Source organism: Erithacus rubecula, assembly GCF_903797595.1.
Source record: "Erithacus rubecula genome assembly, chromosome: 8".
NCBI lineage: Eukaryota > Metazoa > Chordata > Aves > Passeriformes > Muscicapidae > Erithacus > Erithacus rubecula.
The window spans coordinates 15402065-15426877 of record NC_136659.1 but is presented as its reverse complement, the minus strand read 5'-3'; the positions used below and the strand labels follow the sequence as shown (position 1 = coordinate 15426877).

At 37.2% G+C, this 24813-nt stretch overlaps 1 protein-coding gene and 1 long non-coding RNA gene across 8 annotated transcripts in view; one reads left to right on the top strand and one right to left on the bottom strand.

Moving 5' to 3' along the window:
- The window catches only part of PDE11A (phosphodiesterase 11A), a 103765-nt gene that overhangs the window by 31551 nt on the left and 47401 nt on the right, over nucleotides 1–24813 (bottom strand). For all 7 annotated transcript variants that reach the window (XM_079310317.1, XM_079310318.1, XM_079310320.1 and 4 more), the window contains 7 exons: nucleotides 23183–23318; nucleotides 20766–20841; nucleotides 19356–19423; nucleotides 18890–18982; nucleotides 16345–16395; nucleotides 1670–1816; nucleotides 1459–1566 (listed from right to left, as the gene is read on the bottom strand). In XM_079310317.1, the coding sequence (XP_079166443.1) occupies nucleotides 1459–1566; nucleotides 1670–1816; nucleotides 16345–16395; nucleotides 18890–18982; nucleotides 19356–19423; nucleotides 20766–20841; nucleotides 23183–23318 (679 nt within the window). The remainder of the gene's footprint in view (nucleotides 1–1458; nucleotides 1567–1669; nucleotides 1817–16344; nucleotides 16396–18889; nucleotides 18983–19355; nucleotides 19424–20765; nucleotides 20842–23182; nucleotides 23319–24813) is intronic.
- Nucleotides 1–24813, top strand: part of LOC306804145 — a 100987-nt gene that overhangs the window by 38746 nt on the left and 37428 nt on the right. Inside the window, exon 2 of the long non-coding RNA XR_013774811.1 lies at nucleotides 18083–18199. This is a non-coding gene — a long non-coding RNA (uncharacterized lncRNA). The remainder of the gene's footprint in view (nucleotides 1–18082; nucleotides 18200–24813) is intronic.

Sequence of the window (24813 nt, the reverse complement as noted above, 5' to 3'; positions counted from 1 at the left end):
GCTCCAGTGCTGTGGCCACGCACATCCAGCCCTGCACATGGGATTGCCCATTCTGTTTATTGCCAGGAGCGTGGGCAATGAAACGAACTTGGCTGAAAAATGCCGGATCACATCTCACAGCCAGCTGCAGTCCTGTGCTGCCTGCCGAGAGGATTCAGAAATGGCGCAGTGAGAGCCACGGTCAGAGCGTCTGTCGGTGGAAGCGGGCAGGCTGGAGCAGCAGGATGACCCTGCCTCCTCTGTGCTGGCCCCGGGCTGGCCCCGCTAGCCGGCACGGACGTGCCTGGTCCCCCGGAGGAGCAGCGAGCCGCAAACCTGGCCTGGAGCTCCACCTAGGGGTGTCACCGCTGGGCTGGGGCTCCCGCCCCGGCAGAATTACCGATTCGCACCAGCCCGCCTTTGCCCGTACTCCGATATCAGATAAAATGATTCCTTTTAAATAAAAACTACCAATATCCAGGCATTACCACCAAATTTCCTTAGAGAGCATCAGCAAGTGCCTGCTGAAACAATTCTGCACAGATGAGCAGCCTCATGCCCAAAGACGTGACCGTTCTCTCGTTGAACGTCTCCCTTTCCTTTGTCTCATGGTACAGCTTCACTATGCCTCCATCAACACTCACAGAAACACACCCACCCTGCTGGGATGGACCAACCACTAGAAACAACATCTTTGCCTGCTAGGAGAAGTCAGAGTCTTTTTTTTCTTGCCCAACACACAAAGTTCTGGCATCCAGAACCCCTGAGTTTTTTATTGGTATGTTTGTTTACAAGAATGAACTAGCCAGACATGGGTTATTTCACACAGTTGCTGTGGGGTAGGGAAAGAGAGCAGTATACTTGTTCTAGTATGTTAGCAGTGATACTTCCAGCAGAATTTACTTGAAATTTCAGCAGAGTTTACTTGTATGCTGAAAGGAGCTACAGGTACTGCTGGAGATGCATGCTAATAAAACCCCTAAGTGTTAACACTGTCCAGTGGAGATCAAGATTCACTTAGATCACTATGCTGGAAGATAATTTTCAAATGTTTTGTGGCAGTACCTTCTAAAACTATTTAGATGAAGCGGGTAAGGAGATAATAAATATCAACATAATAAATACTTTGGGATTCTAATTCTTGGGTTTGTACTTCCCAATTACGAGTTTGAAATAAATGTCAAATCAAAGAGTTCCAAAAGAAAAACATTTTATAAGATCAAGATCTGTAATAACAAGAGCACTCCAAGACTGCCATCTGTTTTCAGTCACTTTAATGTGCCTATGATATCACTGTCACTAAAACACTATGAGGTTTTGCCAAATATGTGCTGCCTTAAGTTGGATAAGTTCTGTCTGCTTTGCTATTGGAAATGAGTAGCATAATAACTAGAAGAGAAATTGAATGCCGGAAAATGTTTAGCCAGGTTAGGCAATGTGGCAGTAAAAGCTCTTAGGGGCTGTGTAGCTGATACTCACAGTTAACATGGCAAACATCAGCTGGCAGACGTTGAAAGCGTGCCTCCAGTTGTGATACAAAACCATCCGATAGTTCTTCCGCACCGTCAAAAGCCACCTACACAGCGTCTGAAATTAAGAGTACAATTTGTAGCAGGGCTACTAAATGTGTGCAAATGGACAGAGCAGTGCCAAGACAAAAGCAGCAGATATTTGCAGCGCAGATGGTTACCTCGTAGTCAATTTTAAATTTCTGAACCATTCCAAGTTCCATGAACATCCGCAGGGCTGCAGTAATCATGGCATCCACATCGAGCGAGAAGTCATCAAAATGGATATCATCGATGCCAAGCTCTGACACCAGAGGGATGTTTGCTGCCTGAAAATGCCAAAGGGAAATTTCTGATTCAAACCTTCAGTCTTTTTTCCTTTTTCACTCTTACAAGAAACCAACCGTACATCAGTTCTGACCTGCCAATGCATCCCCTGCTTGATTCAAATGCTGAGCAGTAAAAGTCTTCATCTGAGAAACACAAACACGTCAAACTAACAGAGTGTGGAAACAGTGGGAAGGAGAAGAACCTGGTATGAGCAGGAAATATGTTCACCATCCCAACTGGAGCCAAGATACAGCATTTAGACTGAAAACTGACCCGTTTACTGCCACTGCAGTAACACAATATATTCCAATGCAAATTACAGTGCTGTAATGCAAGAAACATCTGGATAGCCAGAAGCTGGGAGTTATAATTGCTACCATTTAGAAATGCAAAGTAAATATACTGCTCTGCAGAATTTCTTCATACAAATTCCTCACAATCTTAAGCATACAAGTGCCCTTTGCTTTATACTGTTCACTACACACACATAGAACCAGAAGAAGAGGAATACAAGAAATGTTTAGCAGAAATACTCTCCAAAGTAAGATAAAAGAATTTTCAACATGCTGATTATATAGTAAGTCAACAGAACAGCAGCAAAAGTCTTACGTTTTGCTCTGTGTAACAGGGACTTTGGCTTGTAAGAGAGGAATGAGCTGCTCTTGCAGCTCATATGCAAACATAGGAATGTGTGCTGGACTGGCTGATGATTTAGTTGAGCACACAGATGTGCTGTGGCTTGCTCAGTGGCAGCACCTGCATGAGCCAGACAGAGGTGCTGACAAACCTCCCAGGCTTCTTTCACCTTCCTTACGCCCCTTCAGACTTGCTGCTCATCTCTCTAGGGAGGGCAGGTGCAGGGGGTGCACTCTCCAAAGGAACACCTGACCCCAGCTCCTGCTGTGAGAGGGTGATGGGCCAGGTAAAACCTCTCAAAGGGGCTGGATCCAGCCCACAGGTTATGAGCTGGACAATGCTGAATTAGTTACAATCACATGGACACAGCTGGTGTGGAACATCCAGCTACTTGCATAAAATACAAATTAGTTCATGCAACTGTAATGCAAGTTCACTTTGACTATTACAGGTTCTACTTGTGTTTTTAAATACTGCACTCTAACTACAAATTACTCACATGTAAAAATCTTCTTTCAGCTGAAGACAAAGTGCCACCTCAATAATTACTTTATGTGGAGATTTAGCTGCTGTAGCTACACCACATAAGAGAAGATGGTGTAAACTATAATAATACTATAGAATAGTATTAACATTGTGGTTTTAACTTACTGGCTAGTAGAAGAAAAGTCTTTTTGGTTCAGTACCCAATAAAGCACACCAGTACCTCAGAAAATCATGGCACTGTGCCAGAGAGTTAAACTGATACAGGAAATACAGCAAACCCATCAAGTCAAGTGTCATCCCAGGACACAGCTTAAGAACCTCTGGAGCATGCAGGCAGAGATGCAAGTTCTGTTAACTGTACACTCAGTTGTCTGCTAACATACTTACCCAGGCTTAATCAATTCCGCATCTTTTTTTGAGTAATCACTGAAATGTTTGGAATACTTCTACATGATCCCAACAGGAGTTACACCTTAACCCCCTTAAAGATCTGAAAAACTATGTCTATACTTCCAAGACAAAGAAAGAAAGAAAATATGGTTGGGTGTGCAGCAGGATTCTGACCCAGAGATTCTGCTGTCCAGACCTTCAGCAATCTTACAGAAATTGTGACTTTTCTAGCATTCAGTTATTCTTCTAAGACTTGGGGGATACTGGAGATGCACATTAACCTTAGTGCAAGTCTGTGAACACACTCACTGGATAGAAATAAGACTCTCAATATAATCCCTTTTTTTTGGGAGGAAACACATTTGTACATCATTCTCCTTAGCTCCTTAGTGAAAAGCTTAAATAACAAGCTGAAAGAGAAGCACTTGATTGTGAGTAGACCTTTTCTTTACAATCTTCACAAAGCTACTACTGCACTTTCATTAACTTTGAAGTGGGATCTGTTTAATTAGTTTTCAGAATTTTGGGCCTCTAAAAGAAAAACAGATCCTTTCCTTGCTTTTTTTTTTCCTCTGGAAACCAACAATTTTATCAGCCTGTTGCAATTCAAGGTAGAACACTTCAAGCAGTTGTTCAACTGTTTTTCCATTCATCAAACAGTGGAGAAATAACAATATATTCCAAATCTATTACAAATTGAACAACAGGATATTAACAAAGCAAGTCCAAAACAATTTCTTCCCATGTCAGTCTGAAACTTTTAAATATTTATGAGTTTTTACATTCCTAAATTTAACAGGAGTGCCATAATCCAAAATAACTGCTGAATTAATAGCCAGGAGATAACATTTGTATAAAAGAACCATTTGCTTTACAACAGCAATAAAGGAAACAACAGAATTATGAGTGCAGAGCCTAATTTGAATAATGTTAAAAAAATGATATGTTGTGGGACTGCAGCAATATTCTGGCTGCACCTGCCATTGACTATCCTCAACTTCTTGGGCTAGAAATGCAAAAGTCCAGGGTTTAGAGAAGAACAGTCATTAAAACTTCATTTTTTTAATTACAGAGATATAAAAAAATATTAATAACGCAGAATACTAAAACATATCCCTCCCTGAAATTTTGCAGCGCTGCAGGAAAAAATTGAATGGATTTCTTAAAATAAACAGCAATAACAACACTCCCTTTCAGGAAAACAGAGAGGATGAAAGTACCATGACAGCAAAAGGAAGGGGCAGGCAATTAAAATTCAAGTTACAGTGGAATTATTTTTAAAGCACCCCCATGATTTAGAAACACTTAAAAGGCTATGGGTTTTTGAACACTTAGAAGTTCAATTTCCCCTTTCTAAAAACAATTAAGAACATTTCATTTTACTCTGGAATCTTTCTACCCTGTGAATCAAGCAATTTCAGTGTTCTTCGTATTCTTGAGGAAAATTCACATGAAGCTCTTCTATGAGCTTATGGTAAGTTAAAGATGTGCCTCTTCTGATCACATTTCCATACCCCAGTACAAACCCAAAAATTTGTCTTGAAAGGAATCAAGAACACAAATCTGGGTGAACACATGGAAAGCAACTGGTCTTGCCTAATAAAATTCAAACTCTGTAGTTGCCAGACTAGGAAAATATCATCAGTCATAGGCAGCTTGAAAAAGAGGATGTCATGCCTTCAAACAAGAGCACAGGATAAGACCTGTGGTTACTCCATACTCTGGTATGCATGGAAACACCAAGATACATTCTGTCATTTGATACACTCTGCTTCCTTCCTATGTGATACCAACTATTGTGTAACAGCAACTTCCACTTAGTGAATGTAGCCCACTTTTGGCATAGCCTAATTTACAGTGGTATGTGGAATGATCAGCAAGGTTTCCTCATCAGAAAATACTGCCAGACTGATGGAAAGAAGTAACAAGAAACTTGATTACATTTGACACATACAAAGATATCTCGTGAAATATATATAGCAAAATAATGGCAAAATAATGTGGTGTACATCTTAAATCCCAGTGGCACTATCAGAATCCAGAGTCCACATACTATTTGAATAGCAGGTCAGAATCTGACCTCATGTACACTCAGGAGCTCCAGACAACATGACACACAGAGAAGAAATAAAATTGCCTTTTCAAGTATCTCTTCATCTCAAATTGCTCTGAGAAAATTAGGATCTGAAAAACCTTAAAGGTTGATCATCAAAAGCTGAGGAGAAAGTATGAAAGTGAAGAATATTTAAATATGTTGCCCTCATTATCTCTCACATAATCTTCTTTGATTCCATGAAGCCATTTCAAAGACATCATTTTCTGATGCAAATATTTTTATTTCTGAAAGGTTCTCTTCATATATAAAGGCCTCTAAAATACTTGCTTATATTTATAGCTGCAGGCAGGCATCTTTTAAAACATATCTTTATAGTCAGTTATTAGCAGCATGGACAGATTTTGTACTTCTTCATAGCCATGGAAGACCAAAGCCTGTTATATTCCAGTCTGACACATTTACTCTCTCCAAAAGAGAAAGAATCAAATGCTGCAGCTCTGGCATGTTTAATGCCCAGAGCAAACTGGCTTTTAAAAGCCTCCATCTGTTACTGGAGACGGCGGATGGCAACTCTTTGCCCTTCACAACGCTGAATTAGCACCTCTTTTCCAGTGACCAACTGAAGCAGAGGCAGGACAGTGGCATCAAAATGGAGTTTTACAATATTTACAGTAAAGGGGAGTGGGTATGGAAATGACTGATGTGTATTTTCTACTTGATTTTGATTCTAATAATTTTTTAAACATAGTTATCACAGGAGCATTGCTCTGCCTTCGATAGTGAAATCACCCAGAAACACAGCCTCGTTTAGTCTGGAGGGAGCTTTTGAGAGCAGCCAGTCCTGTGCCCCTGCCCCAAGGAAACATCATGCTGCCATATAAACACACTTTGCAGCTGTCAGATCTGCCAGACTCCTTCAAAGTTCCAGTCTCTGTGAATGTCTTATATTTGAACAGTTGTTAGATGAAAGGCATGGTGGAAAAGGGTTTGTGTATTTTATGCCTCCTCAGATTAGCCCCACAGATAAACAGAGGGCTGCATTTGTGAGATCAAATCCCCAAACTCTGCCCCTAGTTCCAAAGAAGGTGTCTGACCCCTATGCTGAAAAATGTTATTCTTTGATTTAGTCAAAGTTTTGCATCTGTTAACTGAGAATAATGCAGAACATGCATCCAGCTTCAAAATCTGCAGCTGAAGCATGTATATGTATGTGGTGCAACTGCTCCACCTTCAAATGGCAAATTAACAGTTTAACATGTACTTTAGACAAGAAATGTAGAACAAAAAAAGTTGCATTTAGACTTGTTTCAAAAAGCTGTGTTTGGTTTGACCATTTACCAAACATAACTACTGCATAGTGTGATACTGGTATTTCTTTTAATTACAAGAGAAACTTCACAGCATTAAGAAAGCTATTTAATCTGCTTCTTCTAGCAGAACAAGTAGCCATTAAGCAATATATCACTATCAAATATAGCATTTAGGATTTTCTTGTATCATGAAGTGTGGGCTTAGGATAAAAGTATGGTTATTTACTTTCTGCTTTTGGGATAAAACTATGTGCCTGAGGAAAGGATTTGTCTCATAATTTTCATTTTAAAAGGGCAAGGGAAGGTATGCCATTGCAGTGTTACACATCCTATTTCCAAAGCTAGCCCCAGAATTATAGCTGAAAAGCAGAAAGCATTTTGAATATTTCTGATCAGTCAATCAATCCTATCTGAACATATTACTTTCTGAAATTGGGACCCATCAAAAAGAAATAATACATTTCAGAAATAAAAATGACATATAAAATTTTGTTACTTACTATAATAGACACAAAAAATGTTATTTTATGTTACTAAAAATCAATCCTTGATGCTAGACTTGTTTCCTAGTACACTGAAACAAAATATATGGCAGCCTATAAAAGGAACAAGAAATTTTGATTTTAAAAGAACAGAGGCATAAAATAAAAACAATTAATGGTCTAGGCATCTATTATTCTTAAGGCCAAAGTCCATAAGCACAGCAGCCCAGGACTGGAGTTTTACAGGGCATGCACATTGGACACAATGATCTCCCAAGGCGCGCGGGGGAGCGTTCACCTCCTTTTGGCTGATGGTGATTAGGAAAGAACCAGTGTGTCACATACTGCAGGCTAGCAACTGTCGAGTTTTTATGGCCATCAGTGCAGATGAGAAGTTTGTACAAAAGGGTCTATTCAGTCTCTGTTTCAGAATTTCAAACAAACACAAGCAGCAAACCTAGGGCAACTATTTCTCTATACTACAGAAGTGTCAGGCTGCCATTTCCCACAAAGCTTTACTTGGTTTTGGTGGCAAAAAGTCAGCTTTGTTACTCCCATGAAGAGCAGAATGGGTAATGGACTGCCCTGACCCCCCCTAACGCCTGTAAATTTGGGAGGGTGAGAAAAGTGGGATACAATGCAGCCTTTTCCTACCCAGAAAGTGCAGGAAAAGTTCTAGCTTCTTCCTTGAAGACTCAGAAGAGAAAAAACATGATTAAGGGTGGAAGGAGCAGGGACAGGTTCTTCTCAGGGTGGACATGATGTGAGGGCATAGGGGGAACTCACACCTTTGGTGACAAACAGCCCAAGCTGTGCCCTGCAGCTCTCAGCTGGGCACACGGTGGAAGAGAGCATGTGAAAATTGAAGAGGCGCCAAAAAAAAAAACCTCCAGAACCTCAAAAATTGCACCAGAGCCACAATGGCACACTATTTTTGTGATCCCAGCACACTCCAGCAGCTCTCAGTGCACCAAAGCCAACATGCAGGACCACCAGTCCTGTGTGACCCCAGGGCCATGGTGGAGCTGCAGGGGCACAATGGCACTGGATGGGTTTTCCTGGGAGCCACTGAAATTTTCTTTCTGAGCAGCTGTGACAAATCAGACTGGCAGTACAGTGACTGCTGGGGAAAGTTATGCAAATGTATGAGTGGGTTACTGCTCCACTGGGGAGAAAGTGCTATTTCAGACCTGCTAGAGTGACAGCTATAGCAGAATACTATCAGGTGGACAATAAATAATATTGACAACACCTCCAACCTTACAATGTTTGCAGGAATCCTACAGAGAACATTCCCATGATTCTCCTTAAAGTATGTTTTTGTCTTTTTCTCCTTACTTTTTGTAAAGTTCTGATTGCAGGTTTAAAAGAAATCCATCCATCCTATTCTGAACACATATCTGAACCCATTCTGAACCCTATATTGCTCCCTAGGAGCACTCAGGGCTGCCCAAAAGAGCTTTCTCCCCAAACCAGAGGTTCATCTCACTACAGCTTCACAAGCCCAGGCATATCCCATGTGAGGCTTCTGCAGGGCAGGCTGAACACTGAGCACAGCTCCCCTTCCCAGAACAATGTACATCCTCCACTGCCCCCTCCATCCACAAGGTCTCCCAGCAGAGAAAGCCTTAAGCACCCTGCACTGCAGCATGACCTCTGGTTCACACAGCCTCAGCACCACAAGCTTTTTGACAAACCCAAAATGAACAGATCCTATTCTTTCAACAAAAACTAAATAATGGGCACTTAAACCTTACATGTATTTAGCTCCTTATTTTCCACTCTCATACTACTAGCTTTATAAATTTTCTCTAAACAAAAGCTGCTTTAGTATCACTACTGTGAGGTAAAAGGCTGCAATACAGACATAAACACTTGCTTCTTGATTAATGTTTTGCATACATGTATACATTATGCTGCTTTTAGCTTTCCCTTACCATTCCTCACAGCAACAGGTTTTCTTTGGGAAAAGTAGAGGTAACACAAGTAGATACTGAAATCAGCTTAATGGTAGAGTTTAGGAAGGCCATACATAGAAATGGATTTTTTGGTTATTTTTGGGACGGGGTTTTTGTGTGCCCTGAGCTTGTTGCAGGGACAGAACACACACAGCTGTGTGGCAGCAGAGAAAGCAGGGGTAGGTGAGCTATGCTGAAGCAACCCAGGAGGCTGCTGTAAGCACAGGCAGATTGTGATGGGGGTGTGTGTGCTATAGTCTGTTTATCATACATGTAAAGTGTTTGCAGTTTTAATTTGAAAGACTAAACCCACAGAACTACCGACACAATTTCTCTTATAAACTATATTTACTCGGCCAGGGATTTTGCTGAGACTAATCCAATAGCAGACGTCACCCCCTGAGCAAACAATGAAACAGTGTGATAAATAACGTATAGAAGATTGCAATTACAAATATTTTTGTACATAATATAGGTATAATGTAGATAATATTTTGCTTGGATGACCCAGGCCACACATCCCAAATTAATCTAGAAAACAAATGTGGATGCAGGGAATTTTTTTTTCTTTCAAATAATCCCTGCATTAATAGAGCATAGAAGCATGGTCACTCACACGCTCACAGCCTCACTCACCAGCTGATGGAGGAATGAAAAAAATCAAAAATAAAAATTGCTGGATATAACATGGCTGAAACCACAAGGATATTTCTCTCCAGTCTCTCAGTGACATGTGCAAGAAGGACATGTAGCCTGGTGCTGGGAACATATTCCTCCACATGCACACACACAAACATTATGATGGTGTGAAATTGCACTGGCATTACATTTTTCAGGATTTTATGGCTTAACAGAAATGCTGCTTGGCGACCAGCCTTAAAGTGGAGCAAGGATGGCACCCAGTGGCCAAACAGATTCATCTCAGAAAAACATGTCTCCCACTCTTCACTTCAGAGAATTTTAGTTATAAAAGGGTTCTAGCTCTAATATTAACTCTTTGGAAGTATCAGAAACCTTTAAAGGATACTGCCTTCTTTCTTCAGGGGACATTTATGTTTCTTGCTGTAAAATATTTTTTAAAAAGGCTTGTAGAAATATTGTCATTAATAATTTAAAATCAACACAAACAAACATTTATGACAAACAACTGCTTGCAGCTGGAACACTGCATAGACGCAGAAATAAATAAAGAAAAACATTTTTCCATTTGTAGGGTATATACTAAGGAAAGAAAATACTGGTTTTAAATTCAGTAAAACTAAGTTTTTAGTTTTAAAATTAACACTGATAATATTAATTACTTAATTTTAAGATTAACATTGATAATATCAATACTAACTAGAAAGTTTCTATCTAAATAAAGTTTGGTGCAAAGCAACTTGATTTTTTTAACCAGAAAATTCCTAGTTATAATTCTCAGCCTGATGGGGCTACAAAAGAAATCAAGCACAGATAAATAAGGAATAATTTAAAATGTGAACTATTATGCCATTTTTATAGATTTCTTTGCTAATTTCTCTCTTCCATGTGGTAAAATAAACTACAGTGTTTTTTCTGGAGCAGTTGGGAATGCAGAAGAGTAAGCTGTCCCATACAGGGCCAGCCCAAGGGATGCCTTATCATCTGCATGGGGAATAATTTGCTCCTCGTTGGTGGCAAAAGAACCGTGGTAAAGTCACACTGAAGAACTCTTAAATTACCATCTTTCACTGAATTACCTCAGATTTTTAAATTATGCTGGCTCACTTCCAGTGTGTGAGTCTTTGCTAGATAAATTTTTCTCCCTGTTTGAAAATCTTTCTAAATAGAAATTCCTAAGTCTGTCACTAACTGAAGTACACTGCTTCATTATTTGACAAGTCTTAATATTTTTTCCTTTTTAAATCACCCATCAGATATCCCTCTGGCTTGCATGGCAATTTAAAAGTATTCCATGCCTTATCACTTTCTGCTTGATTGCTGGCTAAATAGTGTAGCAATGTTGAATTCTGTTTATTCCTTGATGGTTTCCATGTGGCAGGGGATTCTTATGGAGCATGATGACTGATCAGATTGAAGGACAGACAACAGATCTGATGGGTAATAAATAATTTCATCTTCACTTGGGAGGAATGTTGTGTTCCAACAATTGCTTTTCCTAACTTATTTTTCTAAGTGTTTTCAAGACCTGGACCAATTGTAGTTTTGCATATGGAAACAAATGCAAGAAATACAAAATTTCCCAAGTGAATAACAAACATCCAGTATCTGAGAGCAGCATAGTAGCAGCATGCTTTTTTTAGTATGGACAACTTAATAATCCTAAGTGTTTTATTACTTCTCTGCTGAAAATGTCTGTTGTTTAAGTATCACTGTATTACTGTTGCATAATTACTAAGAAACTGAAAAACAGCCACTATTAAAGGCAGTAAGTCAGTAATATTTTTCAACTACTTGGAATGTTTTTTTTTTTTTTTGTTAAGAGTATAGCAGAAATAACTAGAATTATCTAGATCAGTTGAAATGTATTTCAGCTTTAGAGAAAAAGGCTTTTTAAAACAACTAGTACAAAGACTGTTTTGATCATGCACATATTTTCATTTTCTGTTATTTTAATTGAATAATGTTTATTACTTTTTAATGTATTTAATGAGGACATATAAGCCCTGGTCTAACTATGAGGTAGCTGATCTTGGAAATAGTAATTTATTATATAATATTTCTAGTTTCTGCATGTCTTTACTCTGCAGTTAGAATATAAATGTTGATTTTTCACCTGTTTTTTAAAAATCATAGTCCTTAAGATCCCTCTTTTTTAACCTACAGTGTAAATATATCAAAGATTATTCTGCATAGCATAAACACACTGGAATAAATATACTTTGCTTTCACATATTAAAAAAAATCCATATCTTTCCCTACTTCACTTCTCCATGCCATTCCCTATTCACTGAAATTGAAAAAAAACTGAACTACAGAGCACTTGTCTGAAGTCAGATGACAGCCTCACATTTCAGGGACTAGTATAAACACTCAGTATTTATTTTATCATTGTTTATTATTTTCAGTGTATGCAATGTGTTCTTGACTTCTTATTTCCATGACAACTGAAGACATGGGCACATGTCAAAGCGTACAAAATAATGTAATATACAATAAAGACCTTGGTTTCATGAATTATGAAACTCTTAACACAGTGCTTTAGTTCTTGTGTGGGCAGTGGATATGGAAAAGCAGAGGAATAAATGTTTTACGTCTTATGATCATGTACCTTCCTCCAAAGGGGAAAAGGGAACGCAATTCAATATCAACACCTAAACCCTGATAACCCTCAAAGTTTTTCTTCAGTTTTTTTCCCTCTTGTTGCTATTCTCAGTGGAACCTGAGCAGCTGGAATAGCACTGGTGACAAGCTCAGTGCCAGCCTGCAGCCTGCAGTGCCAGCCAGTGTGTGTGAGCAGCCCTGGGGGCCAAGCTGGACAGTCTGCAGCGGGTGAGGAGCTTCGTGTCTCCCCACTCAGTCATATACAGTAGTTGTCTTAAAAGTTGTTTCTTTTTTTTTTTTGGTTGAACTCTTTTCATCATTCTGTAGTTAAAGGAGTGTTTTTAAGAAAGACACAAAAGCTTCCCTATGTGAAGGTAGATCCTAAATAGCCACTCCTCGGGCTACAAAACTGAGAAATGCAGGAATTGTTATTCATTTTGAATTGAAGATTCTGTAAAGCAGGTGATACATTATTTTCTATTGTGTATGTCTCCTGTGTGCTGTTTGACCTAAAAAAGGGAATCTCTCCCAGGGCTATAAATAATGTATCATAGTCATTAAATATTGATCTGGCTTATACCATTGACAGCTGTGCAATTAGGCTTACTTCTTAAAAATAGCTTCTTGTACATTTTCCATAATAGGACAGCGTTTACATATTCTCTTTGGAAACTACATTGGTTAAATTTAAACGTGATGTGTGTTTGTGGGGCTGCTTGCTAAGTCACAGGACTTGTTCATTACTGTCTCATAAATCAGTAACTCTTGCTATAAATATCTTGTCCTGGACGCAGTTCTGTGTTCTTTACTCATGCATCTATATTTGTCTAACACATAACTATATTTAGGCTTACAGAACCTGAATTTCAGTAAGAACAAACCTGAATTTCAGTAAGAACAAACAAACAAAGGACAATGCTATAGGATAGCTTCAATCTCAGATTAATCAGATTTCCAGTGGTTTATCTATTCCAATGACACAAATGTTCATAGTGCTAGCACTAGTACACAATGGAAATGACAATAATCTTTTAAGTCTAAAATACAACGGAGAATTGACTTGCCCCAGTTTTTAAAACCATAGCTATTTCTAACTTCTTGAAAATAAAATTAATATTGATATTATTCAGTGGTGCATTACTTTAGCTTATCCTGCCAAAATTCAGTTTTAATTCAGCTTAGATGCAAGAGAGGTGAAGCACTGTGATGAATCAGGCTGAAGACATCAGTCATTCTAAGAGAAATTTGCACTCAACATGATTTGTTTTTGTTTTGCCTGCAAATGCCCATGAAAAGTAAACTTTAGTTTTTCTTTCTGTATCTGGAGGAATGGTATCAGAAATCTACCTATCACAGTAATGCAGCACGTACCAGAGAACCTAAAAAATATTGTGCAGTTTGTATGACTTTACAGTATATTTAATTTAAATATTTTTAAGCCATCATAATTTAAACCTGAAAAATAAAAAAAAAAAAATCTAAAAACGTTTAGTAGCCAATTGTATGACATAGTTAATTTTCATATCCTCATGTTTTGTTGTTTCATATTGTGATCTTAGTTCTGTATTTTTCCAGCTCCAGCAGCAACAGTGGTTTGCACCTTTTCCCAGATAAACATGTGGAGAAAGATTTAATATCTTAAGGGTTTCTTATTAAGGTGGGGTTTTCTTCATTAATTCTTAAATGGGATTATAAGAAACAGAAATAAATGTTATTTATTCTACAGAACCTGGTCATTATGCCTAATTCTTAAAGGATACCAGATATATTTGTGAATTTGTATGTTTGTGAATTCATCTGCTTAAAGTAAGAAATTATTGATGAAATTTCAAGTTTAAAAATCATCTTTAACTACTCTTGCTAGGCTTTCTATAATGCAATAAAATAATTCACTGGTAAATGCCAAAGGAAAAATAAACTTCAAGTACACCTGCAATTTTTCACTTTTTATCAGAATATTCTTGAGATCCTAAGCAAATAAAAATTAATGGAAGAACATTTTATGAGGACTATAAAAATTAGATTACAAAGAGGGAAAGAAAAAACCTGTACTACAAGAGGATGTAATTATTTCCAAGATCCTGGGGTCCAGTTACAGCATGTTTGGGATAATACGGTGAGAAGTTGTCAAGTCAAATGTATTGTCAGTCCAAAGTCGTGACTTATTGCCGGGTGTTGTGTCAGCCAGGAGCCAATAGTGATCTCCTGGCATCACTCTCATTTAGATGTTTCTGCCTCTGCTCTGGCTGAACCAGGACATCGGGTAATCGTAAGAGACGTGTGCTCTGACATCTGCCAATAAATCAGCACAGAGAGAGGGGGCACTTCCAGCCCCAGACACCCCCAGAGGGAGGCATGGTTTATTAGCCAGTCACGTCTAGAAGATGACCCTAATATAACAAAGGCCTTATACAAAATATAACGATGTAACAAACAGGGAACGGAGCAGTGATTTCAGGGTAGGGTGCCTCCGGAGACCTCAACAGGGAGGCCAGCTGGAAGCAGGGAGATGGGAGCAATTTCATCCCACAGATGGATGGCCCTCTCTGGGGTGAGCTCTGTGTCATAGGCCCACTAGACATGCTGCTTGTCTCTGGGGTTTTGTTCTTTTGTTTCTTTACATCCAGTGTGTAAAAGCATTAACAAAAACTACTTGAGAGACATTTTGTCAGGAACTGAAAGTGAGACAACTGGATATAGATATAGAAAAGGGACAATTTTTCTGAAACAATAGCCTAACTTACTTTAAGCATAGATTGGTTATGTTCCTTATTTTCTCATTGATGTTCTTTATAAGAAATGTATATTTTGGAGTTATTAATGAATGAATGCTTTTCATTTCCTTTTACCTTATTATTAGTCATTAAATGGATAGTTGCATGCCTTCAAGGTAAATGGATAATGAAAAGACATTTCTTACTTGGAGACTGGTCTATCTATTAATGAAGTCACCTGGGAAAACAAGTAGAATAGCTTCTCATCACACGAGCATCTGAGTCCAAAGAGTAACATAACAGGCTTCAACCTTCAACCACAGAAACTATGAAGGAGAGTTGTCCTTCAATGGCTGACAGTAAACAAGTATTGCCCTCTTGTACATACAAAGATACTGGTGGAATCCTGAGAGTCATGGAAACTGTAGTACAGATGCTTATTCTAAGGTAAAGGGAAATACAAAAACAAAACAGAAAATTCATGATCCTTCATCCCTTTCTTTCTCTTTCTCAACAATGTTCAGTTCTTTTTGCCAAACACTGAATACAGCTTTCTATGCATACAAAAGTATTTCCTGTAGTGTTGGATGATCAAGCATGCTGATTCCAGCAATACTTCAGTGATCTCATCTTCAGCATACACAAGTGTGGGTAATCGTACCAGTAACTGCAGTGGAGGGAGAACACTACACCATTTTCACCAGGTATCAATACAGATACCAGGCACAGCTATCAATAATCTACAATAATCTACAAACTCATTAACTAGCAAGAGCTGCCCTTCCTCAGCCCAGATCACTCTGCAGTATCAGCTCTATGCCAGCCATGTGTTCCCCCTTTCCCCACAGCCATCCCTGTGGTGCAAAAGGCAGGCAAAAAGCCTGACAACCAAGTGTCAAAATAACCACCCAACAGCTTTTTCAGCCAGACAGATGTCAGGGCTCCAGAGCAGGGAATGCAGCAATGTGGGGTCACAACATGATGCCCTTCTCAGACCTCAGTACAGTTTCTGATGCACTGTGTGTTCAGGAGTCCAGCAGTGATACCCACCATGACAGCCTCCCAAACAGCTTTGAGGAGCCCTCTGTCAGCATTGCCTGCCTAACAGTCTTACATGCAGTATATCCATTGTAAATAATTTTTAATTTAAGATTTTCTGCTTATGATGTAAAGCTTCTCTTGGATAATATAGACAAATATTAATTTACTGTTATAGTTTCAGAAATAAGTATATTAAAAACTTAAATCTTACCTTGAATTTATCAACTTCTGCCTTCGAACATGTTGCATGATAAGACAGCACCTGCCCCAGAACAAAAGATAAAAAACATTTTTGTGCACTTGACAAGTAGCAATATCAGGGCTCTATACTGCAGTCCAATCAATTATGTTTAAAGCAAATTTAATTAGCATTTGTGTGATAATTCAGTTCTGATTGACAGCATGTGATAGCTAATTGCAGGTTACCAGACATACATTTGGCAGTTATACTGCAGGGAATTTTATAGGGAATAGTGAACAGTAAGTAATTTAATATCATAAGGATTCCTATATTGTTCTCCTGAAGTTCTACAATCAAAAGAGAAGGAATTCAATGCAAAAGTAACAGTAGATTTATAGACTTTTAATAAAGCCTTTTGCTATACTGAAAAGCTTTAATGCCTATGCTAGTGACACATCGCTGCATCCAAACATCAGCACCTCTGTGCTGTGTCTGACATTCTCTTCAATACTATTCTGCAGATAGCAGCAAATAAAATATGCAAAGTACTGCACACCTGCTCTTGTATGCATGCATTCATATGTAGTACATTCTACTCTTGTGGGCTGGTACTAACACAGAACAAGCTCTGCAGAAGGTGCAGGAGCCATCCTCTGCTCTGCACCCACCATGGTCTGGCTGTGCATGGGACCAGCTGCTGGTCCATGAGGGAGCTCCCAGAGCACTCCCAGCAGGGACAGGTCCAACTCCCTGCACTGCAACACCTGACCTGCTGATGTGCTAAAGCCTTCATACAGGCTTCTCACTTTTAAACAATTTTCACCTATGAACGCCTCTGTTATTCATACAAATACCTAAACTGTGTCTCACAGGGCATTGATTTGCAACACCTCGTGGCAGTAAGTCTCAAAATGTATTTCCTCTTATCAGCTTTAGAGATGCCACCTGTTACAGTAACAAAAATACTTTCTTGCACTATAAAACAGTAACTAAAAAACATAAATTCATTTGTTATGTACCCTATTTTGCTTTGTATGATTATACATCATGTCCTTTCTCAATAGTATCTATTTTTTTGTCCAATAACACTGCAGCTTCTCTCAGAAATTGGTAAGATTAGTCAAATAACATCTTCTGCTACGACAGATTACACTTAATACCAAAATTCTCATCAAGCTTCTTCTTGATCTGTGTTCATTATATCCCTCTAGAGTTTTACAGTCTTCCTTAGTATTTATTATTCTAATCTTTAAACAATTTGCAAATTTTGTGTCCTTAGTATAAAAGAAGTACTTTGTAGGCCATCTTTGAATCATGGCAACATTTCCCGATCATTTATTTATCTTTTGCTCTTCTATTTATTAGCCAGTCCTATCAGAATACTATATGAAAACCTGTGTCAGTATATATAAAGAAGAATCTTATTATAATGTATAAGAAGTTCATTTATTTTACCTGATATAAATGTAATTTTCAAGTGCCATTCATTGCCATTATAGCTAAATACATAAATACTAATGAAGTATTCTTTCTTCTGCATCTTCCATCACTTCATGCAAATATTATTGAGCTGTTGCCCATTTATAGAAAGAATGACTCTTCATTGAAGAAGCTATATGGTTACTAGTCTCTTTTTAGATCAAAGAAAGAAGCTGTATTTTAATAAAAAAAAAAAAAATCTTTCAGTAGCAAAAAAAAATGTCTATGTGAAGTTTCATCCCTAGATATCTGTGTGACATCTAACACTGCTCTTTTTTTTTTTTGCTAGGAGGAGCATTCATTCTGATGTGTCATATTGCACAAATATCTGGGACATATGAGGACTTACACTAATTCATGACAATGATGTGTAAAGTATAAGGGATCTTGCAGGAGGCTTGAAAAGGTAAGCTTTTAACTTTTCCTTCTACATGGGTAGATATATACAAATAATGAAAAAGCCACTTATGCTTATAATTTCTACCACAGTCTTGTTGACTTTGGAAAGCCCTAGTAGGCTTGTGTGCATCACAGGATACAACCCCACTATGCAGATTAATATCTCAAACCTTAAAACAAAGAAAAAAAAAGCCTCTTTATAGCAATTTTATTTTAATAGAAAGAAATAAAGACCAGTGTTCTTTTTGTGGTTCTTATTGTAATATTGAGTACTGGAGAAACTCAAAGGAGTTCCACAGGTAAAAGGTGCACACATCAGAGATAACTAGATCATTTTCTTCCCTTATCACATGTGAAATTTAAAACAATAGCAATATCTTAGTGATGTTTCCCTTTCCTCAGAGCAATGTTTTAAGATTAATCAGTCTTGCATTATGCTTTTTGAAAGATCTGAAATTTCATTCAAACCGCTCTTAATTATTGTTGTAGGAATAATGAAAATTTGTAAAGCTATGCTCAAAACTGTAGGCTTCTTTCTCACCAAGATAACTTTTAACATGATAATGTTTAAAATCTCCAGATATATAATAGACAACAGTGCTATATTGTTGAATCTGGTTAGTTTTTTAAAATATAGTGGGCTCTTTTACATGTGACAGTCAGGAGCAAGAAAAGGTTTCATAAAATGTACACATACGTCAAGAGCCACAGACTGTTTTGCCCAGGATTTCTTCACTTGGTCATACATAATTGTGTTGTTGATACCCAGGCCACAAAAAATAACAAAAGCCTGAAATTTAAAAAGAGAAAAAAGAGAGTCAATTATGAATGGTTATAATATGAAAGTTATAATACAAGTACAAAGATGAATAATGGCTTAATAATTAAAAGAAATTTCATTGAAATATTAGAAATAATCATATTTAAACAGGTTATTTTAAGAATGCAGGTGAGTCACTGGCCTCCAGATGACAGATTAGATGCCAGAAATTTGTTTTAATTCAGATGCCACCTTATAAGTGAAGATTTCTGAGAATTAATGTCAAATCACAAATATAGACAAGATATTCTCCCCCCATCCCTGAAGTGGACTGAAGCACATTACTGAGAAATACCAAGTGCTACTGAAAAAGTATCTTAATGCTGAACTGAATGCCTCTTACTTCAAACAGTCGCTGGTCAGCATCATCAAAGGATTTCCCATCAAGCCTGTTCAACACTTGAGCTACACCTTTAGAAAGAGTTAATATGAATTATAATCTTCATTCACTAATGTGCAATGCAGAATGTTTTATTCATTGGTAAAATGTAAACCATATATTTCAAACTGCAAAGCAAAATGCAAATGTTTATTCTGAAAATAATTAAACAGACACAGATGTGCAATAATTTGATTATTCTGATACCAGTACTTCCACATTTTTTACTCTCTAAGTATAATACTGCAAATCTAAAACTTGCTTTTCACAAAAGGTAAAAGATCTATTTGAGAAAGAACTTGATCATTTTGCTAACAGCAATCATATAAGTTGTCCTAAAAATTAGCAGTTACCAACACAATTTACTGAATCATTGCTTCATTCCTAAAATCTTCGTTAGTTTAGCATCACCTGGGTATATAAGCCCTTTTTTTAATCATGACTGGTTCAATATTTTACTGAGCTAATGGAAAATGCATTTTCTGAACTAATGCTGATTTCTACTACAACAAACATTTCTATTTCACTTAGCTACAATAAGCCCTTAGAAAAATATTGTAAGACTAATTAGCTATCAAGAGTTTAGATTTTTTCCCGTTCTTGAAGACAATGCACAGTTCACAACAAGACGTATTTTTAAAAAACTCAACTCCCACATCATCTCTGCTAAAGGAGCTCCAAGATCCTGCCTGACACCAAGTGCCTTCAGCAATGCACTACTGATCTCAGCTCTCCCTGACAGCCCAATGCACAGATCTGACTCTTGCCCTGACAGCATAAATTCTATTGCATTGACGTCAGTTCTTCTGAGGAAAGTTAGCAGAGGAATCTGGCACTGTTATTTATAAGCACTCCTTTTCGTGCCAAAACCAGGTAATAACACAGGGCCAACTGGTGGTGTAGCATAGCTGTGAAGCACCCTGTCAATGGTCCCCTAAAACTGCCACATCCTGATCCAGCCAGCAAATCTTCCCTGACTGTGTCCAGAGTTTATCACTAGAGGGAAATCACCACTTAGCTTGACTGCAGAAACAGTTGCCATGTACTAAAGAGGAAGGTACACATACCATGTACCCAAGGAATACATCGACTCATATAAAACATTTTTCACTAATATGGTTGGAATTTCTATTTTCATCTCATTCAAGTTCAGTACAATATATAACTTAACAATGACACAACTGGAAAGCTGAAAAAGTCCATACAGTATCCAAGTCAAAACATCCCTTCTTGGATATTTAGCATGCATCCTAGGTACTGTAACTTCTTAACAACACTCAGCTGGGAAAAAGAAGAAAAAGGAACACAGAATTTAAAAGATAGAACTAAATTTACATTAGCACAAAAGTTATGCAGCCATGAGGAAAGTCTTACCAATTATTTGATGGGTGCTGTTCCATATAGGAACACACAGAACGGATCTTATGTGAAAGCCAGAAATTTGGTCAGCCTAAAATATAGAAAGGAGAGCTTCCATTAGTGGTGCTGTTTTCAGCCTTTTAAATCATAGTAATAAAAATGTCAAGGAGTAAGTTTACATTATAAATGTCATTCCATATGAATCAGCTCTCAGAAAAAATTCTGCTGAAACTTCATCCACAGTAACCAAAAGTCATAAGCATTATTCTAAAAATTGCCAAAGAAAATTCAAACATTGCCACCTTTGCCACATTAACCTTACACTGTTTGACTCTGATTTGGCACCAAAGACAAACTGTAATTGAGGCAACGTCCAGACAAATTCTGCATTACTTACACTGGTGGATTACTAGAGATAACTTTTACTGAACAAGTTTGCCTAAGAAGTACCCTTCCCAGCTCTTACAGGAAATACACATTTTCAGAAGAAAGGTGAGAGTAAGTAGGGAATTGTGCCAAAGTGCAAGTTAGCAAAAAATGTAAGGTTGGAGCCAAACTCAGGATTTGAGGTAATTGATCCTTTTGTTCCAATGACAATTTACTGCCTCATTTATTTTTTTTTTCTATCTAATACAGTATACAACTTCACAATTTATTTTAAGTTTCACTGATTCTTTCTTTTCTACCATTAATAAGCTTTATTCTTCAGTGCCACTGCTGTGAAATCTAATGAACAGAAAACAGTTTTTCAATAGAGATTAGAGAGTGGAATGAGTCCACTCACTGAAGGTCAGGAGATGTTCTCTTACTGAAACTGCCACTGCTACAGGCAGTCTTCAATAGGAGAAAACTACAAGACCAGCAGTAATTAATATATGGGAAGCAGGGTGGGGATCACTGTGACCTCTCAGCTAGCAAAAGATCTAAGTCAGGGTTTAATTAGATAATGCCTATTTATACATACTCAGAACTCATTACTGAAATCACTGTGGAGTGTCACCTAAAATCCAGGGGAGTGGGACAATAATTGATTCAGAAATATGTCATAAAATGAACTGCAAAACAGTTTTGCATTAAATTCTTGAGTTGAAATAAATGAGTTGAAATTTATAAATGAGAAGTTTTCCGAGAAATAAATAAGAGATGATTTTGAACAGAAGCAGAGAACAGAATTTCTGTTCATCACTACAAATGTATGTTTGATTCTGTCTAAGTAATAAGGGATACTATGTTCCTCTTACTACTCTTGACTGTAGAAATAATTGAGTAGAAAAACTGAATTTAGGAATTAAATTTTCATAGGAACCCATCAAAAGAAAATGATTATTGCACTTTGTATAATTTTCTTTATATCTATTGGGCAGTGCCTCCAACTTGGAAAAGACTAACTGTGAAACAAATAAGAAATAGCTGAATTATTCAGGATATGATATAAAAGAAGTACAATTGCAAACATCAAGGACTGGCATGCTTCAAGTTAGCATATCTAAACACCCCAGGCATTAATTGTACTTCTTGCAATTCTGAACAGATTAACATCCTGCAGTTTTCTTTCATACTTCTACAGCAGGCCCCTTTTATTTTTTCTCATTTCAAAAAATTCTGCTGGTTGGAGAGATAATCCTTTTAATGACACATGGAATAAAATTGGAACCAAGCAAACTCTCAACATGAAACACTTCCAAGAACACTTACTATAGTAATATATTTTAGGAAGCTTTCTGACCATGGCTGTGATTAATGTGCTGTCTGGCTGCTGGCCAAGTCCTCCATAGTAATACTGGATTAGAATTCAGTGAAGATTCTGTTATTCTATATGCCTCTAACATTTATTTAGATGTTAAGTATACTTACATTTTTATCTGTAGCTACACATTTCTAGTAGGAAATTGAGTACCTTAAGATACAAAAACAATTTTTATTGGGAGTGATATGTATCTTGAAGAAGTACCCAATCCTGTGTGTATTTGAGTAAATTAAACTGATGGTTGGCTAAGTTAGATCACAAACAACATTTGTCTGTGTGGATACCAGCTCTGTTCACCCTCTGTCTGTGTACAGCCCCAGTCACCCCAACAGCTAACAATGCTGGTGCTGCTAACACTGAGCACCAACAAGTTTTCAGCAATAAAAATCAGTTTGCATAAATATCAAGGCAATTGGTAGGGAAAGTTATCACTTACAAATAGAAAAAAAAAAAAAAAGAATCATGGACAAAGTAACAGCTTAAATTAATAAACTAATTCAGTGATCTGTGTTTACAGTATAAAGCCAGTAAGTCAACAATAAAAGAGAAGGACAACTTACTGGATAGAAAAAATTCAAAATAAATATTTACGTATCTCACAGTCACTTGGATATAAAACCAAACTTTTTATATTAGTTGTGATGCTCAAAAGTAATATATCATTCCATTAGTAAAAATCTCTTACGTCAGCATCGAAGCGGGGATCCTGGTAGGCATCACTGATGTTCACTGGGAGACCTGTGGAAGCCACGAGTTCAGCAATGCTGTTATTTATTAGCCAGTCAGAATAAGAGGAGGATTTTTCCATGCTGTCTTTGAAACTACCAAAATGCAGGAGAAGGGAAGAAAAGAACACAGTCAACGTTAATTGCAAGCCCAGCATGTCTTAAATGCACATTAATAGGAACAGCAGAACAATTCGCAATTATTAAAGGTTACCAAAAATTAACTACAGAAAAATAATTTGGTATTATTGAAAGAGTACTTCAAAAATTCTCTCCTTTCCATAGCTCTTTCTATTGAAAAATGGATTGGTGTCTCAACTAGATAAAATATTTGATTAATTTTACCTATGAATCAACAGTGGATTGTGTTCTAAGTTTCTGTATGATACAGGACTGCTCATGAAAAGCAACCAGTTCTAAATAATATTTTCTGTAGTTACCTGAAAATTTATGCTTCTATTATTTTTTAAATTAATCTAATAATCTGTGATATTTTCAATTTTTATTTTTAATAGTTTTCCTGTCAAAATGACTTCTAAAAAATTATGGCATCTGAAAGGCTAGATCTGAATGGCTGAAGAAGGGATCATTAAATAAGTATTAAATCAATACTGCAAGTATATTACAGCAGGTGGATCCAAGTAGTCACACAAGACATGGAGGTTTCCTTTTCTTTTTACTGGTTGAGCTTCTTCCACAATTCCTGAGGGGCTAGAGAGCTTTCACTGAATGAGCATAAGACACTAGAATTATGGCCTCAACTCACCACACTCCACTGCAGCTTCTACAGAATTCTCAGTGTTTACACAGACCTTAAGTCCTCACCCCATACCTCACCTAATCAGCAGAAAAGTTCTCTCTGACTTATTTCAGGCAGGTTTTTGACATTGGCACTCACATGTGAATTTAAAAAAAAAAAAAAAAAAAAAAAGGCTGTTGTCTTAGTTTTGAGAAGAAAACTGATAAATTTTTAACACCTGAGAAACACTACTTAGAATAAATTTATTAAGAAGCTGTGGAGAAAACTACAATAGCTTGGGGCTGCGAAGTAATGCCCATGAATGAAAGCTGCACAGTAAAATCCTTGAAAGATTCATTTGAAGTGAAAGGATTGATTTTGTTAACTGCATTGATTTTCTGGAGACTAATTCAACTGCATCACTCATCTGAAAGAAAACTTAATATGCTTAAAAGACTATAAATAAAAAGAATAATGATTTACAGAAATTTAAAGGAATCAACTTTCATTTGGGATAAGAACTTTTAGTGACCTGACCGTAATAAATGTTATGTTTATACTTTGACAAAGACCATTACATAAATATAACAGGGTTTGAGCTAAATAAAAAAAAATCACATTTATAATTTAAAATTTAATTAGTAATTTAATTTATTTTGAATATTATGGAAGCAAAAAATCTTGAAAGATAAGGATCTAATTTCAAATTCATAGTTCATAACTTATCTGAATGGTAAGGACTGCATTATGGGTGTCAAGCATTTTAAGCAGCAAACGAATTCAAGTAAAGGAAACAAGATGAAATTAACGAAGAAGTTTTAAAAGGAAGTTTTATTATGTACTGTCCACTCC